A 20,017-nucleotide genomic window follows, 5' to 3' on the forward strand; every position below is an offset into this window, starting at 1 on the left:
TACAGTCTGTATGGTAACACCCATTGTTTCATGTTCTCTGTGTATATAAAATCTCCCCACTATATTTCCCACTGAATGCATCTGATGAAGTGAGCTGTAGCTCACGAAAGCTTATGCTCTAATAAATTTGTTAGTCTTTAAGGTGCCACAAGTCCTCCTTTTCTTTTCACATTTCTTTCTGACACTGCAGCATGGCCACAACACATCTGCAGTGACATTTTTTCATTGTGACATTTTAGCATGGTTTCCACAAACTGGCACTGACAATGTTTAGTTTTATTTTAACGCTGTGCTTTTACTTACACTGACACTGTAGTAAGATTGTTGTGACAAGCTGAAGGCTGATACAAAAGAAGTGGGAAACAACATAATTATAAACCAACAACAAAAAGTAATACTAATTCCTTCCTCTCAACCTCTTTTCTTCATTGTGTGGATAAATTCCTTGCGGTTTATGAAGTTCTTAGATGTTAGTGCTGGGAGATCTGTAAGTACCTCAATAGATAGAAATTCTGAATTAATGCTTCCATAATATGCTTTATCTCCCTTTTGCCTGGCTGTTGCAGCTTATTTATTGTACAACTGCTTTAGCTTCAGTTTCTTTACTTGGTAGTAAAACTGGTTAGAGATGGAAAAATAGTTTTAGGATTTGTAAAAAAAATTTTTTTCAAAACTCTGTGGTCCTTCCTACTTTGCTGTTTATTCCATGTGTTTATTACTTTGCGTAAAAAATCACTGTGCATTGTTTCCTAATTTTTTACTATGACATTTTTAACCATGTGACCCATTTACATGGTTCCAGCCTCCCTAATTCCCTTAATCTTTCCTTATCTGAGAATAAACTCAGCCTTCTTAAATTCCTTAAGTTTTTTCCTCATAACATACAGTGCAGATTTAAAATCTTAAATTATCATAGGTGGCTTTTGCTATGCTCTCTCCAGAGCAATATTTACTAGGGGTGGTGATGAATCTAGTATTTATTTATGAGTGGATAGTAGTTCCCTAGCTATCAGTTAGCAAAACCAAAATTCGGACACTGATAGGCACTGTGAGTAATGGAATTGAAATGCCTCTGTGGAGGTTGCTGAGTAGCGGGAGGAAGAGATCAAGCTCTTGGGGTTTAGGGTTGAGCTAAAGAGAAGAAGCAGGGCCATATTTAAATTTGCAGACATCATCTAGCTACAATCATTACTAATAACTTGAGATTTTTATCAAACTTCAGAATCTGTTACAAAGATGAATTTGTCAGAATAGCTGGATCTGTGAACAGACCAAGTTCAAAACCGAGAAATTATCCCTTTCCTAACACTCTCTACGGAATGGTGATTAGAACTGTTTATCTCTCTACCTGAATTCTTTGAGGTCTAAAGGATTCTTTCTTCTATTGCAAAAGCATACGCTTAGATGCATATTATATCCCTCTGCTGTGGGATGTGCATCCCACACCAGCCCTGATAGGGTTAACGCAATTAGGTCACTTGGCATCACCTGCTAGATGGAGGGCTGGGGTTAACTAGGGTGAAGCCCAGCTGGGGAGAGGCTGGGACAGCACTGTAAAGCCAGGAAGCTGAGAGTGAAAAAGCTTCAGGGGAAGGAGTCTGCAATCCCTCCCTGAAAGGAGGGAGAGAGTCAAGAACACAGAGGAAGTCCAGGGGGAGAGTAAATCCTGGGATCTTACCCTGAAGTAAGGAGTCTGGCAGGAGCCTAGGAGGGGTGAACTAGCCATAAGGAATAAAGTTGTAAATGCATTCACAGTGACTTCATGGGTCAAGGAATTCCACAGGTTGACCCAATTTTTTTTGTTTAAAGATGGATGACAATGACCACAATTGCATATGTGAATCATGTAATTGTGCATGCAGGTGACCGACCATATGTCATTTGTATGCCCAGTTCTCCAGAGTCTGTATGCAATTCTGCTAAGTGTTCATCTAAATTAGACACGCAGTTACACATGCATTTTGCATATGCAATTGTGCTACGGAACTTTTATAAAAATCATTCAGAGAGAGGGAGAGCATTGTCAAGATATGGCCCTTCCTAGGCTCGGAGTGATGCAGGATTCTTGGATGCTCCAAGTGTCATAGCTGTCAGGTAAATGGCTTGTAATGGACTATAGTTTCCTTGATCTAATGGTAAAGAATCAACAAGAAGACCTAAAAATTACCCTTTTCTGATTTCCATTCTTGCTTCTCCCCACTCAGTTTGTTCAACTCCACACTGAGTTTAGTTGCCTCTTTGCTTGAATACCTGCCTCTTGCAGCTAGAACCAATCCTGATGGCAAAGCTAGCTAGTGAGTATGTTGGCAGAAGACTTCATGTGCATGATTGCATAGGCACCTTTTGGTGGGTGAAGGGTGCTAGGTCTGCTCTTGAAGCTACGGGCATGATTTCCAGCTCAAGTACGTGTACTTGTGCTAGCAGCAGTTGTACCCGTGGGGTTCAGGTGAGTTTGTACTCAGCACTGTTAGCCCATGCTGCTGCTCTCTGCTGCCCGTGCTAGCCTAGCTACATTGGTTTTAGCTCCGTATCTCGATGAGAGCTAATACGAGCATGTCTGTGTGAGCTGGGAATCACGTCTACAGTTCCAAGTGTAGACATACCCACAGTGTGGTGATGAAGTATTTTCCAGTCTCGGGGGTGCCATGAGGAGGACTCAACAATGTTTTTTGGCAAAAGTTTAATACTTTCTTGGGCCCAAATGGTAACCTTCTGCAGAATTGCTCAGATATTGGGATTGGTGGGAGGTTGACTGTACCGAGTTTCCCACAGATGTTTGCATAATGTGGGAGCAGATAGGAAGGATGAGACATTGAACACAATTCCATAGCTCCTTTGGGAAAGGGAATCCCTAGTCCTATGAAGTGTTGGCCACTGCATGCTGCTTTCCTGCCTCACCTTCGTAGCATTTCGTAGCTCTATAAAATCTTGGAGTCAAAGGCACATACGCTTAGTGAGTGTTGCTTGAAGTAGCGTTAAATTAGCTATGGATAGTCTCCAGCTCTAGGGGGAGGAATGTATGAGGAGGGGCTGCTTTCCCATGCAGACTCGAGCTCAGGGGTTCTCACAACAAAACTTTTGGTGGCCTCAGAGTGCAGCCACCAATTCTCACTGACACTTTTTCCTAAAATACTTCATTAACTTTAGGAAAAACAATTGAATATGCACAGAGACACAGCCAAATCATTGTAATTTATATTTGTAGGGTTTTTTGGCAGACTCAATAATAAAAATAACGCTGCCTCCCCCTTTGGGAGTGATATTTGTGTATTTGTTAATATCACAGCACACTTAGTAGCTACCTGGGAGGCTAGGAAAGGTGATATTAACAAACATTCAAGTATCACTTTTCACAGATAGCTAGTAAGTCTGCTGTGAAAAGTGATACTTGCATGTTTGTTAATATCACTTTTCTCAGCAAACCCTAGGACCGATTAAGCCCTGCATGGGAGAGCTGAAGAGGGAGGCAGCAGGGGCCAGAGGTAATGGTGGGTTGGATGTGGGGCTGTGGGAGGCAGCGGGGCCCTGGGGCAATGAGGGGGATGGATGCGAGGTCAGGAAGGCAGTAGGATCTGTGTGTGTTTGTGTGTAGGGCCGTGGGAGGCAGAGGGGGCCAGGAGCAACGGCGATGGGTCTCGCTGTCGCATGGCCAGAGCCTGGAGCTGGATGCCGGAGCCTGGGGCTGTGTGGCTGGAGCCAGGAGTCAGTTCCTGGGGCTGTGACTGGAGCCAGCACTCGCTGCTGCGTGGCCAGGGCCAGGGGTCAGCACCTGGAGCAAGCTCCTGCCACCGTGTGGCCAGAGCCTGGGAACAGAGCTGTGGGTTGGTGCCTGCTGCTGTGCAGTTGGGGCAGAGGATCAGCGCCAGGCGCTGGGGCTGCGTGGCTGGAGCCTAGGGCCAGCACCCACCATCCATAGCCGGAACTGGGGGCCAGAGGCCGACTGGAGCTCCGGAGCGGGGGGTCAGCAGTTGGAGCTTGCTGCCGTGCAGCTGAGGCTGGGGGTTGTCAGTGCCTGGGGCCAGTGCCTGCCACTGTGCAGCCAGAGCTCAGGACCTGCTGCCACACAGCTGGAACCAGGGGCTGGAGGCTGAAACCCCGCAGCTGGAGGCCATGGCCACGTGGCTGTAGCCGGCGGGTGGGGTTAGTACCTACTGCCCCATGGTTGGAGCCTGGTGCCGCATGACCATATTAAAATACCATTTTAAAAAAGAAACTTATCCCACTATTAGCTGAACAGGGTTTCTTTCAATGGTCTGAAATGGATCAGAACAAAAGCAGCAGATATCAGACCAAATGACTGACTTTGACAGCACTAGTGTATTCTGTGTTGAGAGCACTATTCCTGGCAATCTTAACTCCTCTAGTGTTCAGACAAAAACCAGCCACAAACAGAAATTTCTACACCCCTACTGGCTGAAGCTTAGTACAGATGAAAATGAAACTACATGTATGTTGTGGATACTTCATGGGAGAATTTTTTTTACTGGGAATGGCACATACTCAAAGATCAACAGAGTCATGGAGAATATAACAGTTCATGCTAAGGGAATGAAAACTGCATTTGTCCAAACTACAGAAAGGCCATTATCGATCAAGTGGCGTTGTTAATTTTAAAATAATTTGTTTATTGATGGCTACAAAATAACTTCCCAGGCACCCCAATATGAGTGTTTAGGGTAGGGATTTTCAAAATCAGTGTTAGCTTTATTGCTTTCACTGGAGCAAAGATAGACTAATGCTGAGTGTTTTGAAAGTCTAACCCATAGTGTGTGACCAAAAATGCCATACCATTGAGATGCAGTGCAGTTGTAGCCATGTCAGTCCCAGGGTATTTGAGAAACAAGGTGGGATACCATTGATCAATTACTCTGTGATAAGCAGGCCATATACTCCACTGAAACTGTACCTAATAGGATGCTGGACTTTTTGGTGAGAGCAATTAGAAGCCAAATTGATTAAAAGATGTTGGCTTTTCCTGGTATCATCCTTCTGGGTGAAAGCATAGAGAGAAGATTGGAAAGAAAACTTAGAATGTTTGGCAGATTGACCCACAGATGGTTGTCCCAAGTACTTCTTACGTGGCTGTCATTCAAATCCCTTCTGAGGCAGGTCAGATTTTTGCTGAAGTTTGACACCCAAAACAATGAATACTTCCAAAATAGGGCCGTAGGAAGCAACAGGGCTAATGAAGTCATAACTAGTACAGGGCACGGTGCTAGTGGATGTCTATTAAGGGCAAATGCCGTAGTAATAAATTCCCACTTCGCTGCCCATAGGTTAGCTGTTGTGAGTTCTTAGGCAGCTGACTCAGTTCCTTATTTGAACGAACACACTAAATTACGGTGACGGGTCTAATCTATTATTCTTAAATAATCTCCCAAATGTTGTGATAAACTGAAAGATATTCAGCATTTAATATGGGTTATCCCTGAAAGCAAAGGAAGTTGATGTTACGATTTTCCTTAGCTTTGTACAGTACAACTCAAACTGTATTTAAAACTCTAGGCTTGTGCTTTCTTTAACACAGAGACTCATGTCAAAACCAATGGCTTTGCACAAACTGTCCAAAGTAAATAATCTAGGAATAACCATGTGTTTATGAATGTCTTGCCATTTGTCACAGAACTATACTTGTATTTTCTCAGGCATCCTCTTGATATGGCAATTGTATAGGTGTCAAAAAGCACTGCATGTCATCTCTAGAGCAAATTAAACATGGAAGCGATTATCTTGAGGTTGGAAGAGCTGTCAAACTTAGATGGGGAGGTCAGTATTTAGCTGAAGATTGATGGAAGCAAAGACAGCTGATTTTCAAAGATGCAAAGAAAGAGAACTTCTAATCCACTGAGATTCAATTGTATCATTAATAAAGTTTATATGTTAAAACGTACAACAAAGCAGTTTTGTGCAACTTAAACGGGTCCTTATACTGGACTATCATTTGACATTACAGTAACGAAGATCATAAAACTGTGAAAACAGATAATGTTCTTTCTGAAATAATATAATTACCCATCCTTGGCTTTAAGCAGAAAAACCCAAGAACAAGCCCTGTATGGCAGCTCCTCTTTATTTCACAAAATGTACTTTGCCCCAGTGAATGATGCATGCTATAGTGAGCACAAAACTGTTACTGTGCCCTGTATAGCATAGGTCTGTACAGAAAACAAAACACATGAAGCTCTTTCTTCTGGAAATCAAGAAAAGGATCAGTGCTTCTGAAGCATGGGATTTTAATATAATTGCAGTGTAATTTCAGTAAATTCAGTAAAGCTGATTTTTTTGACCATTCAGCCCATATGAGTATAAAAATTCTACTGGACTCCATCACTGTCTCTCAGAATTACTTAATCTAAGTGTTCTCCCCAGATGATAGAATTTGAAAAATCATAAGTATATGAAAACTCGGTTTACTCAAATGTTTCAAATTTGGACATTTCAAGATCTGGTCCAAAAAGCAGAGCTCACCATTGATTGCTAAATTATTCAGCTAGTAAATAGCTTAATGGAGAATTTTGAACAGATAAAAAGAACATCACAGGAACAAAAGGCTTGTATTAATGAAAGGGATAGGGGAAAAAAGAGAGACTGCTTTGAATCATTGATGCTGGTCACATACCAAGCCTGTATTTTAATTGTATGTTTTATTTTTAATAATAAAAAATAATTATTCACTCCAGTACAATACAGTAGGTTCACCCAGATCAGAAGCGCAAGGCTTAATAAAGGAAACCAGTACAATGCAGTTAAAAAAAAAAAAAAGCAAAATTGCTTTTTCCTCCCAATAAATTTGGTCCTAAATGTGTTGATTTGTCCACAAATCTTTACATTACAAAATGTGCCAGATAATAGTGCTTTAAATCTGATATGAAACTTAATATTTTCTTTTAGTAAATATATTTAGCTGTTGGACACTTTCTGCCTGCCTGCCTTGTGCACCCTACAGCATTCAATTCAATAATCCTGCCTGTTTCTAGAAGAAAGAAAAAACGGGGACAAATGTGGCATGGTGTGACATATGCTAGAGATGGCTGTAAGCTCTTTGGGGCAGAAGTCATGTCTTTCTTTTTAGTGCTCAGTGTTTCTGTAGAGCTGTAGAAATAAGATGCTTATAGAGAAACATGAACTGTATAAAATTTGCCTTACATGGTTTTATTTTCAAAACTCAAACCAGGTGCCCAGTTCACTCAAAAGGCTCATGAATATTGATTGCCTGCCTGCCTACCTGTCTGTCTGTCTAGGCATTGCTACAGCTCTTTTCACTATAGTATCTAAACACTGACTGCAAACCATCCAGAAAGAGGTTTTGCTTTGAAATCATGCCAAATTCAGTGAAGTACGATTTCAATATGAAATATGGCAAAATATGGCAGTTTCGAGTATGTTTTGTGGTGAGATTTTGAATTTGTTTGAACCCAGAATGCTAAGTTAGATTTGGAGAAGGATTGAAATTACATTGAAAAGAATACAAGAAACTCAAAGCCCCTGCCAAAGTGACACTACTAAGTGATAGAGCTTCAATTAATGTACTAGCCCGCTGGATTCCTGGTGCAAATTTGTCCCTGACGTAGCCCTGTTAGTCAGTGGAGTCATACCAGTGTCTTATCTGGCCCCCAGTATGCAAACTCTGATGTGGGTCAGAGAAGTTTAGCCTTACATGCACCCTGCCTAGTTCAAGCCATTGCTATTAGAATTCCCTTTTGAACAGTGTATTTCCTACCCCAGTTGAAAAAAGTGTCTTTTGTGTTAATGGTGAGATCTTAACTGGGATGTTCAGTTTTAGGGTTTTTTCCTAAATATTATATATGCCCAGCAACGGAGCAAGAATCAGGTATTGTAGATCGGGGTAATGCATATTCAATATATTGTGGATACAGTGTGTATTTATAGATATACAGCTCAGTGCAGCAGCTACATATTTCCAGCCCTGTTGAAATCCTTGTAAACACATTCTGTATCCATTAAAGTAGTTTTTGTCAGAAAAAGATAACCGAGAATGAAAGTTACTTTAGCAAACCCCTTGCTTATGGGGTGAGAAACTCAGACTTAGTGTAGCCTTCAGGTTATTGTATATAGTGGGCCAGATCCTGGGACTTGCTGAGTACCTGCCCAACTCTTGCACCTGTACCACCTATCAAGGTCAGTGGGACTTGTAGGTTCTGAGAAGATGCTTAGCATCATTTAGGCTTTGGCATAGTTTATATAGTACACAGTTAAGGTGCTTTTTTGCTTGAATGTTTTTTGTTCAGTTTTAGAAACTACACCTGCTTCTGCAGTATTCCGCCCACTGAGTGGAGTCATTGTACTTAGGTAATCAAAAAGGACTGAAATCCAGTGGAAAAAGTTGACTTTCAAGATATAAAAAAAAAAAATCCTGATGAAATAAACTTAAAATTAGTCATAGCCTTAAATTGTGCTTTTTTGTAATTGACAAGTCCACTCCTGAGATCATCCAGGGAAAAGCAGTTCATCCCAAGCACTAGCTTCTGTTGCCATATTATTGATGGGAAGTCACATCAGTGACTGGTGGAAGGGTCTTTCCCAGCGAAGAACAAGAAAGTGACTAAAGAGAATTTGAAGATCTAGCTCCTCAGCTTTCCTCTAATCAAATAATTGGAAATCATGCTGATCAGGGTCCAGCCGTGGTGCTACAAGACTTTAAAAATGAACAGCCCTCCTTTGATCATCACTCAAGTCTGGTCAGGAGAGTTGGCTTCAGGCCTGGTGCCTTCCCTGCAAGTCTATAGTATACATCCCAGTATAAAGCAGGGCAGATTCTATTTGCATTCATGCTCTGCACCATGGTAGGCCCTGCAGCTTTTATCTGCTGTGATGGGTTTTTTCTGTTGGCTTCTGTTACAAGCGGACCTTTCTGCTGAATAAGTGCTTCCTGTGGAGCCAGGATTTACAACCTTCTAGGTCTCAGGCAGTCTAGAAGGCCCTTCATATTTTCTGTTTGGAGAGGCTTGAATGAATCAAGACTGATTTGTGACCTCAAAACAAAACACCAGAGTAAAGTGGGATGTCTCCAGAAGAGTTGAAAGCCTTTGCCATGCAATCACCTTTTAAATAACTTTCCTCCTGCTACCTTCCTGGCATGGGGTTGGAACAATTGCTGCAAGGCAGGAGACAGTTAATCCCACAGAGACTGTTTATGGCTCAGAAGCCCAGTCTGAGTTACGGAGCATTCCCTCAATCCCATGGATGTCACCAGTGTGGAAGTTGCATTAGTCTCCAGTGGACCAGCTCACATATCCCCCTGCATTGTGGCGTGGTTTAATTATTCCTTCCCCATCTCTGATAGATAGATGTCTAGCTTTGAGTATCTTCAGTGATAGAGAGCCCATAACATCTCCTGATATCTGGTTCAATTGTTTAGCTGGTCTTAAGCCCACTACTCCTTGGGCATTATTTTGGTTTCTTTGACTAAGTTACTGTTCTTTTTTTAAAAAAAAATCTGTCATTTTACCCTTTTACTGTTCACACACTTGGCATAACATTTTTTTAAAAAAATAGTTGAGGACTGATTGCGCTGCATCGTTTCAGCTGTGTTAGACTGAGAAGTTTGGGGGAGGGAAAGCAGAGGCCTCAAAGCCATTGATCCTATTTTTATAACTTTGCCCTTTTAGCTTGGAACAGATGACTTGCAAGGTGGCTCAGAATTGCACAGACAGAATCAGAAGGACCGAACTTTACATAAACCATTTATACTAAATGTTTGGTGTGCTGGCAACATAAATCAACAACAATATCCATTACAAATTCATGCCTTTATCAGTATTATCTTGAGGGAACTGATCCCAACATGCGGGAATGAACCATACCTCTATAAGTCTAGCCCTTTGTAAATTAATTATTCAGGGCACACAGAGCCTGCCCCTGCAATGTAGAGTAATTCTTCCCAGCGAACATCCAGGATTTTAACTTCAGTGGCAATAATAAATAGAAAAAAGTCTCAGGTGATGCCACTATTTTAAAGTAATTAATCATCTTCCCCTCAGTGCCCCCTCACTCCCCTTTTTGGTTCTTTTTAACACGGGATTTTCAGTAATAAATCTTTAATGATATATGTTAAAAGCCATTCATTAATTTAATCTTGGTCTGCCTGCTTCTTTTTTTTTTATGCTTTTTACGCTGAACATTATTAATTTTGAACTGGAAAAGTACCTAAAATAAATGTCTGTTTATAGAAAACTGATTGCTTCGTGCAGGGATCTCTGAAAGATCATTTCTTGGTTTTTGAATGTCATGTAGTGCATGTGCTAATAGAAATGGTTAATTAATACCAGTGGGGCTGTCAAGAGTAAACATTCTGGAGATGCTGTATTGCTGCAGTAACAGAATCAGAAGATGCCTTACAAAAAATGACTTGTCTGTACCTAAATTTGAGATGACTGAATGCTAATTTTGTTTCATACCACGTCTCGCATAGAAATCATTACTTGGACAATAATCTTAGATGTAATGAATGCCCATGTGCTAAGCAAAGTTGCATTTTCTGCTGTTAAAATAGCAGGTTAATGCTCTGACCTAGAAGAGACAATGTATCTTTAAATAATTCTTGTTAGACCTGACCAGCCATCATGTATATTCAATGTGACAGGGACAGATGTGACAGATCGGTTCTGACACACTTCCATACCACAAGTCAGTGGCTTGAGGTGACTCATGTCCTTCCTCTCATTCTGTCCCCTGCTGCAGGACAACACAACGATGCACGAATGAACCTTGCCATCGCCCTCACTGCTGCCAGGTATGGTGCTGCCACAGCCAATTACACTGAAGTGGTGCACTTGCTGAAGAAGACAGATCCAAAGAGCGGGAAGGAGTGTGTCTGTGGCGCACGATGCAAGGATGTTCTTACAGGTATGAGGATTGCAATCTAATTCTAGGAGATATTTATAGAGTCTTGCCTAACTTTACCTAATAACTTTTATCGGTTATGGGCCTCTAATTAATTTAAGCCGTATTTCAACGTAGAGAGATAAATCTTCAGATATTTGCATTCTGCAGCACATCATTCACTGGATAAAATCTACTGGGGAAATTATTCAGTTTTATCAGTTTTTGATTAATAGAATAAAACAACTATTTAGGAAAACAGAATGTGTTCATCAAAGAAACACAGAATTAATAGAATTTAAAAAAAGGATGGGGACATCTTAAATTTGGAAATATCAATTAACTGACAAAGATGGGGTATTTCCAAAGTGCAGTGTCATGTTATTAATGTCAATCATCTTTAACTTCTGTCAGGTTTCTGTCCAAATCCGTATGCTTTGGCAGCGTAGACTAGGCTTTTACATTCAAAGCCTTCTGTCAAGCAAAGCTGACATTGTAAAATGCGGTGTGCCACACAGCAATAATACCTTTTGCTAAATTCAAGGTTTGAGACACAAATGGCACCAGTTTTTCAATCATCTGTTCGTCAATACAGTTCTTAACAAAATAAAGGTGGGGAAAAAAGTCCAGCACACTCAATTGTATTTGTAAAGGCTCTTTTGATGGGTATCATTCCTTGTTTCATATTTGACATTAATTTAAAAAAAAGAAATATTTAACTCTTTAATTCCAGCTGTTCGGGTCCTCTAGAGTGACACAATATACTTTACAATAGGTTAAGTTCATAGATAAATTAATAATCCAGAGCGTCAGTGAGCAGGGAAACAAATGGGGTATCTGATTGATGCTGTGTTCTTTCACAGGGCAGGAATTTGATGTCAAAGCCAAATGTGTTATCAATGCTACAGGACCTTTCACAGACTCTGTGCGCAAAATGGATGATCAGGAAGTATCAAACATCTGTCAGCCAAGTGCAGGCGTGCATATTGTGATGCCTGGTTATTACAGGTAACGATATTCAAAGCTTAGCCCATTTGTAACCATCTCTACTTGTGTCTATAATGAGTAAGGTGGTAGAGATACATTTGCAGCTTTTATGGTACTGCTTGAATGCACAGGATTCTGGCACTGTGCCTATTAGGAAAACAATTTTATCCTACTCAAAACAACCAAATAGTATACTACTTAATCAAGACTTACTAAGGCAAATTCCCACTGAAACGGAAGTATTGACTGCAGATTTGGGGGGTGTGGTTTGTTTTTTTTTTAAGTGGATTCTAGAGCTGACTTCTCTGTGATTTTAGGGGCAAGTGATATATAAAACCTCTTATGGACATAAGGTTTGATGATGTTAGTTTGCATCTTTCATATAGAAAATTCCACTCTTGAGTTTATGTAGCATTAAAGACTCTGCAGTGGCTGGAACTGCCAATAAATTGCCCTTCTCAGAGTATAGTTTTAACATGACTGGTTTCAGTTTATACAAATACAGTGTGCATTTAAAACCATAAATTAACCAGCACACTAGTAGGGCAGGCACCTCGGGGTTCCTGGTCTGTTGCTTGAGAGGGCAAAGTAGCAATATGACAAAGTTTTTTATTTGGGAAGTATTGGGGAATTGATTGGAGGGAATGGGGACAGCAAGGTAGTCCCTCTTGGGAAGGAATCATAAGGAGTCCAGTGTGGGAATCTGAGGTGGGAAGGAATCTTTAGTGGATGTGAGCTATATCTAGGAGCCAATGCTCTGCTGCTGTAAATGGAATCAGCTCCCCTGAAGTCAGAGGAGAAGTTCCCATTTACACCAGCAGATAATTTGCCCTTACTCCTAATTCACCTGTGGATTTTGCTGCTGCTGTTTTGGGGACACCAGTCCTGTAAAATTGAGCTATTTTTATCTACATTGAGAATTCTCTCTCCCACTTCTGGAACTGCTGCCTCAGTCCAGTGAATCCTGGAACCATCTAGAAAACAGTGACTCTTGGAACTGAGATATAAGCATTTGGTACCAAGGAATGTACTTCCAATCACTCCTAGTTCCTTTCGTACCATGGTACTTAGCAAGGCTCAGTACTACTGCTCATTTGAATTACTTAGCAGTAGGAGACTTATAAAATGAGGCTCATATTTCCCACGCATCTGAAGTCATGCACATTATAGAAATCCACCTATTCATTAATCAGATAACAGGGCCAGGATGAGTTTGATATTGTGCATTTCTGTATTGCCTTCCATCTGAGCACTGTAAACCACTTGAGTTTGATTTGGTGAAGTTGACATACACGTTCAATGACAGATTCAGCATTAGAGCCCAGATCTCCTCACTCCAAGTTGTGTGCAGTAACTACAAGGTCCTCTTTCTTTTCTCTGTGTAAGTGCAAAAGTGTTTGTAGAGGATGCTTTCTAATGTCATATGAGGAGCATGTGTATGAAGTCAGCTGCCTTTCTTGTTCTTTGAGAAGAGGGCCTGGGAGCAGAAGTTTTTAAAAAAATAATTTTTAATGTTAAGTTTTGTGTTCGGCAAGGATAGAGTCTGTTTATTACATAATAAACAGAGAGGTTTGAATCTGTGAAATTTAGAGAGTTCCTTTATTCAACTTCGTTCCTCAGCGTATGTCAGTGTGGGCATTTCTTTCCTTGTAAAATAGTGTCTACCCACACATACCCCCTCCACAATACCACTGATTAGTTAAAACTACACTGATTTCACTTTAAGAAGGCCAAGGAACAGTCTCCATAAGAGAAAAATATTAATAACATTTAATCTTAATTGTACACATAAATTAGCAGCAATTCTCTACTGAGTGCCAATTGAATGCTGCTTAATGAAAAAGATGTCATTTCATTGCAACCACTTTCCTCACTGGTAACCTCCTTTTATAAAAATTTTGGTGTAGTCTTGTAGTAATCAGGTAAAGGCCTTTTATGTTTAAATGTAGATAAGGTTTGATTAATTTAATGTTAACACAATGCAGTTATTTCCTAGTGGATTATTACATTTTGATACTCTTCATTAATAGTCTCTGTATTCCTCCTCTCATTAATTCTATTCTTAGTACACATGTCCTTACACAAGTAACTACAGTACATCTCTCTCGCACTCTCCCTTATGTAAGTGTATCATATGTAAGCATCACTGTTTTTTCTGTTGCTGTTGTCTCTGGAGATGGAGACAGGATTTAAACTACGTGTGTCGTGTGGGCCATAGCCACCTTCTGTCTGGAACTGTCTGTTTTCTTATATATTCATAGAATCCTAGACTTTAAGGTCAGAAGGGACCATTATGATAGTCTATTTTTAAGTTTTCTTACAAATTCAAACTATAATTTTCTTTTCTTGTCACAGATGTCCTCCCAACCCCCCAAAAGGCCATTAGTTATTCCCAGCTGCCACCTAATACCATTTTAACTTAAGTTTAGCATATATTAAACCCAAGCACCACTAAACTTATTAAAATTCATATAGTCATGCTGTTTTTGTTTAATTGCATTTATACTATTTTACTCCGCTGCCTCAACGGGAAGTCTGTTCCATTTATCTGTTCGTTCCACTGTATTTATAATATACCGTCTTCTTAAATTATTACAGGTATTGCCTCTTGACTTGAAACCTAATCCCCCTACAGCCTGGAGAGAATAGATAGTTCTGGTTTGTCCAGGGACCTCAAATAAATCACTAAACTTTATTTTGTAACCTTTAGCTAGTTTAATTTCTTCATATTTTGGTGGTCTTCTCTTAAGACTAAATAACCCCAGTTTTGTTCATATGAAAACCCTTCTATTTCAGTTAACATTGGGTTCCATATATACTTACTCTCCAACTTAACTGTTTTGTTCTCTGCATAAAGTAACCAAAACTCAGCACTATACTCCAGATGTGGTCCAATCGTTGAATCAAGAATGATTTGGGGCAAGTTCTATGGCCTGTGTTGTACAGGAGATCAGATTAGATATTCACAGTTGTTCCATCTGGCCTTGAAATGTATGAATTGCTTTATAAAGACACTGCCAGATATTCTTAGATTTAGAGGCCCTTGTTGAAACGGGGAAATATCTTAATAGTCTTTTTTACTTCAGCTGCACAATGGATCAGGTATTTAAATATTATTTCTATTGACAAACCCAGACCCATTTCACACCCTGCTGTACTATGCTACTGCTATTTAAACTTTACTTACTTTTTGCATTTTATACCTAAATACATTATTTTATGCTTACATGTTAAATTTGATAAGCCACCTGTTTGCGCATTTGCTTAATCAAGATTTTCTTGTCAAACGTCAGCATTATTATTTATTTTGTTTGTATTATGATAGTAACCGCAGCTTGTTAAATACTGTCCACTCAGATAGAAAGACCCAGTTGCCGCTTTGAAGAGTGTAATGTTTAAGAAGGCAAGCAGCATAAAAGGTGTTGGAATGGGATAAAATACATGCAGTATTTTAAACAATAAATACGAACTGTTTCCATCTGCCCCTCCACCTAGCCATCAGCCAAATGGGTTTTTTTGCAGGCATTTTGGTCTTGGGGGATCTGAAGTAAGAGAAGGTGGTGGTATGAATTGTTTTAAAAAGAATGTTCCATGCACAGAGGGAAGCATGGAAGATGGCTGCAAGAGAAGCCGTCAAATGGGGCAGGTCAAGGCTGGCATAATTGAAAACGTGTATTGAAGGTGGGGCTGTGAGATAGAAGTGAATAAGCAGGTTGGAGATGGGTTATGAAAATTCTTGATGCTTGAACTTCATGTGGTGGAGAAGAGAGTATAAGGATTCAAAGAAGATTCTGCGTGTCTGAGTCTTTCCCACTCCCTCTGTTGCTCTTCATTCTCTTCAATTCCTGTCCATCAGCTCAACAGTGATGATGGAGCAAATGAAGTCTTTCTACTATTATCTATACTGCACCAGCTTCATTCATCTTTAATCATTTTGTTCTGTCATTCTTCATTGCGTGTATCCAATGCATCCTCCATTTTCCTCTTTTTCTAGTTCCTTGCACTCTGATGTGTATCACCACATATGGTATTCTTTCTGGGTCCATTCTTGACTTGTATTCAAATCACTCTGTCTTTCTTGAATCTGTTACTATCATCTGCAAATGCAATGATCTAACTCATGAATTCAAATTTTTAAAGAGTATTGGTTCCAGTTTCCACAAAGGATACATACCTTGTAACCCAAACTCTGTGCTAGTTACCTTATTTGTAACCTGTTCTTTACCCATCTTAACAATCTATTACCCAAACCACATGTACAAACTTAATTCATTAATCATCACCTGAAACGTCTTTGAAAGTTTTCTGAATATTCTGATACTGCATATTAAATCTCTAGATTCCCTTTCTCTAAATCAATAAGTTTTTTCATTTTAAAAATTAATCATTTGTCTGGATGTGATTTACCCTTCACAGATCCATATTGACTCACACCTATTAAACTGTACTTCTCCAAATGTATCCTTAAGCTGTCTATAAATATCTCAATATAGATGCCAGATATGTAAGCTTGAAGGTATGTAATTTTCAGCTTTTTCTAGAGCCCCTCTTCCTAAATATTGAAAACTATTGTTTTCCAATATTTCCAGTAATCTGTGTAGCCGTCCTCAAAATAATTAACACTTCAGCTTGTGGCTGTCTAATGTTATGTATCTCCTATGGAGGTAACTCATGTCTAATCAGTTCTTTGTCTAGATTAATCTTAATTAAATAGTTGCTAAACCCTGTTTTGTTTCCTTCCTTCCATCTGCATCCTCCGTGGAGGTCTTTTCATGATCAGGTACAGATTCAGAAGGGAAAAAACAATTTAGTTCCTCTGTTTTCTTCAGAGTCAAGTCTTTACTTTGCCATCCCAATGAAAGCTTCTCACTCTTCCCTGGCTCTTGTTTTGGTTTCCATTATATTTAAAGAATCCTTGTGCCAATATAGCTATTCTTTCTGTTTTAGTAATTAGGTGTGGGATTTTCAAAAGAGCCTAAGGGAGTTAGGCACCAACTCCTATTCAAAGTTCTTTAAAAACAAAATCCTACCCTAAACTCCAGCCTCTCATTTGCATTCCAGTTGCACATGGGGTACATCTATACAGCCCGTGGCAGTGAGTCTCCCAGCCCAGGTTGACAGATTTGGGCTAACAGGGCCCACACTAGTGTTCTAAAAATAGTTGTGTAAACAGTGCTTTGAAGTTGAGGCTTTGGCTGGAGCTCAGGCTCTGAAGCCGAGGGAAAGGGGTGGGCTTTCAGAACCTGAGCTCCAGCCTGATCCACCACTTTGAAGTGCTGTCTACACAGCTATTTTTAGAGCACTAGCTCAGGTTCATCAAGCTGGGCTGGGAGACTTGTTCCTACAGCTCCCAAAACGCTGTACCCATTGAGGCCCCAGTTGAGATAATCTTCCCACTCTGCTTGGCACTGTGTAAACAGATAGTAAGAGAGAGTCCTTGGTCTGAAGAGTTGACAGCATGAATTGACAAGATAGGCAAAGGGTGGGAGAAAGGAAGCTTTATTATCATTCTTATTTTACGTATAGGCACTTGAGACACAGTTAAGACCTATCCAAGTTCTCACAGGAAATTTTGTGGCAGAACTGGAAATTGAACCCACACTTCCTGAGCCTTAGTCCCGACATGGCCTTAACTACAAGGCCATCCATCGTGCTTTGTTAGAGACGATTCCTTAATAAGCCCTTCCCTATCTTTATACTCACCTTTAACATATATTTTGCCTATTTATTTAGTGGTTTTGCCTCCCAAATACTTCCCCCCACCTTTGTTCTTTAGCCATTTCAAGGCTGGAACCTTCAAGACTAACCTATTTTGCTTGATTTCTAGGAGTTTCTAATGCCTGCTTCCTTTCCTCCCCATTCTTCACAACTAATTGTAGGGCATATGCAGAAACAAAAAAGGATCTGTTCCCTCAGGACAAGAGTAGAACACCTACTAAATACAAACACCTTTTCTAAAAGTTAAGCATTGAATCTACCTCCAAGTTAAGCCTCATGTAACATTTCCAGTCCAAGGAAACCATTTGAGTTTTATTCTAGTAGCAGCTGTGAATAAATGCAACTTCCATGTGTTTCTAATGCATGCAGACATAATTCCTGTTCACTTTAGTGGTATTTTCCTGTACAGATTCAGAGGGCAATCTAGCCCAGCATTGATGGAGTTAGTAGGCAAAGTGGCTTTTTATATTCAGTTTAAAAAAACAAAAAAGGTCATGAAACTCAACTGTTTCTTTGCTACAGTTTTCAGGTATATGATAAAAAAGGTACACACTTTTGCCTTCATTTTAAGTTATTGTTGTATTCTCTATTGAGAAGGCTGTCCAGAAATTGTATAACCACTAGTCTAGCCAGATTTTTTTTCCTTTTTTAAGGTGTAGTCTTTGGGCGCATTCCTGCAAACACTTGCATTGGAGTAATTTTAGTGACAGGAGTATTCCCATTTCTGACTTCTTAAGATTAAAAGACCTGTTTTCATATATATATATTATATGCACACGCGCGCACACACACATATTTTTAAGAGTGGTGTTATCTGTATGTCAAACAAGATTGTGTTTCAGCTGAGAAGAGTAGCACTGATTGCTGCATGTATATGACATGGGTAAAGACATTTAATTTCACATTGACCAACTGACCCTGAACTCTCACATAAAAAACATTCCTATTGAAACTTACTTTGACCAACACTCGTTTTCAACTTTTTCAAACATTAATTTTTATTCACTATTTTGCCAGACCATTTGATTTTAGACAAGTCTGATTTAAAACGATGCACCTGAAAAGTGCATATTATACAAGGTCCATACTGATCATAATGTTGCTAGTTAGCACTGTTACAGTTATCCAAGTTATTTTTTGTAAGCGTGCTAGCAAACGGCCAATCTTGGAAAGACATGCTATGTGATATTAGTTTTATTTATTATTCAAAGTTCTGGGAGCTGTGCAAGCAGTGGGACCGTTTGCTCTCTGCCTTGGCCTCTGATAAAGTCAATTATTGAGGCAGTTTCTCCTTGGGGAAACAGGCATTTGTGTTTGTGCTGAGATTCCTGGAAAACAGCCTACCTGCTGTTTGTGACCACCTCTGTTCCGGGACTGGTGTATGTATCTAAACAAAACAAGTTATATTTAGCATATTCCCAGAATCCACACAACTGATTTCTCCTCCCCTGGGAAGCTGATCTGTGAGGCCCAAATATCTGCTAATGATCAATGGAAGACAACGGTGTCATTAAAAAAAAAAAAAAAAAAGTCTTGTCCCACACCCCTTAAAAAAATCTTGGTTGGTGTATATTTTCATCTGAGGTTGCACTCTGCCTCCCTGTGAGGATACTCCAGATTGTCCCTATGCAAACATGTGCTACAAATTCTATGTAGTTTGCCCTTCAAATAACCTTTCACATGTTCACATACTGGTGTTAGCATTCACACTGAGAAAGCTCATTAACTCTAGTAGGCCCAGTTTGGATGGACAAGTGGAGGTTCTGGTTGAAAATCTGGTCCTCTGTGTTGCGATTTACCAAAGATAGATACCTATTCAGAATGTTTGTGACTACAGCCAATAAATGTATGCCATCACTATGGAAGCAAGTACAAATATCATCTACCGAAATGTGATTACTAGAGTAAGAGAATGAAGAGAAATGGGACAACTTATTGATTGGCAGATGAACTAGTGGAAGAAAGATGGGGTGAATGGGATGAACTAATTAAGTCACTGATATAGCTTTTATAATGTATCAATTTACTGTAACGCAACCTATACTACCTCAGCTCTGCTGAAATGGCATATCTTTTACATCGCCACACTTTCTTGCAGTACTTGTAAGAAAATAGGGTTCTGTGAACCATTCGTTTCATCTTTAATACAAAAATCAAAAGAGGCACTCATGACAATTAAGGGAAGAGAAAGCACAATTGTAGAAGACAGGTACACAAACAATAGGAGGTTGCATCACATTACAGGTTTAGCAAAAAGGTTTTGTTTCTGAATGCCCCATAACCAACCTAGAGTCATTAGTTGAAGAGCAAGATGGGCAAACGCTTGATAGAGTTATGTACACAGTTGTGGACATGTTTTATGTAGGGCCTGGATCTTAATTTGTATGTACGAGTAGCTGCATATAGCAAGGTCTCCCAGTAAGCACTAGAAGTATGTCAGCTTACAAATGCTCAGCAGATGGCAGGTGCT

General features: G+C 39.8%; 1 protein-coding gene across 2 annotated transcripts in view; it reads left to right on the forward strand.

The window, feature by feature from the left end:
* Window positions 1-20,017, forward strand: part of GPD2 (glycerol-3-phosphate dehydrogenase 2) — a 123,571-nt gene that overhangs the window by 77,629 nt on the left and 25,925 nt on the right. For both annotated transcript variants that reach the window (XM_074967369.1, XM_074967368.1), the window contains 2 exons: window positions 10,702-10,866; window positions 11,706-11,850. In XM_074967369.1, the coding sequence (XP_074823470.1) occupies window positions 10,702-10,866; window positions 11,706-11,850 (310 nt within the window). The remainder of the gene's footprint in view (window positions 1-10,701; window positions 10,867-11,705; window positions 11,851-20,017) is intronic.

Source organism: Natator depressus, chromosome 11 (genome assembly GCF_965152275.1).
Source record: "Natator depressus isolate rNatDep1 chromosome 11, rNatDep2.hap1, whole genome shotgun sequence".
Taxonomy (NCBI): Eukaryota; Metazoa; Chordata; order Testudines; family Cheloniidae; genus Natator; species Natator depressus.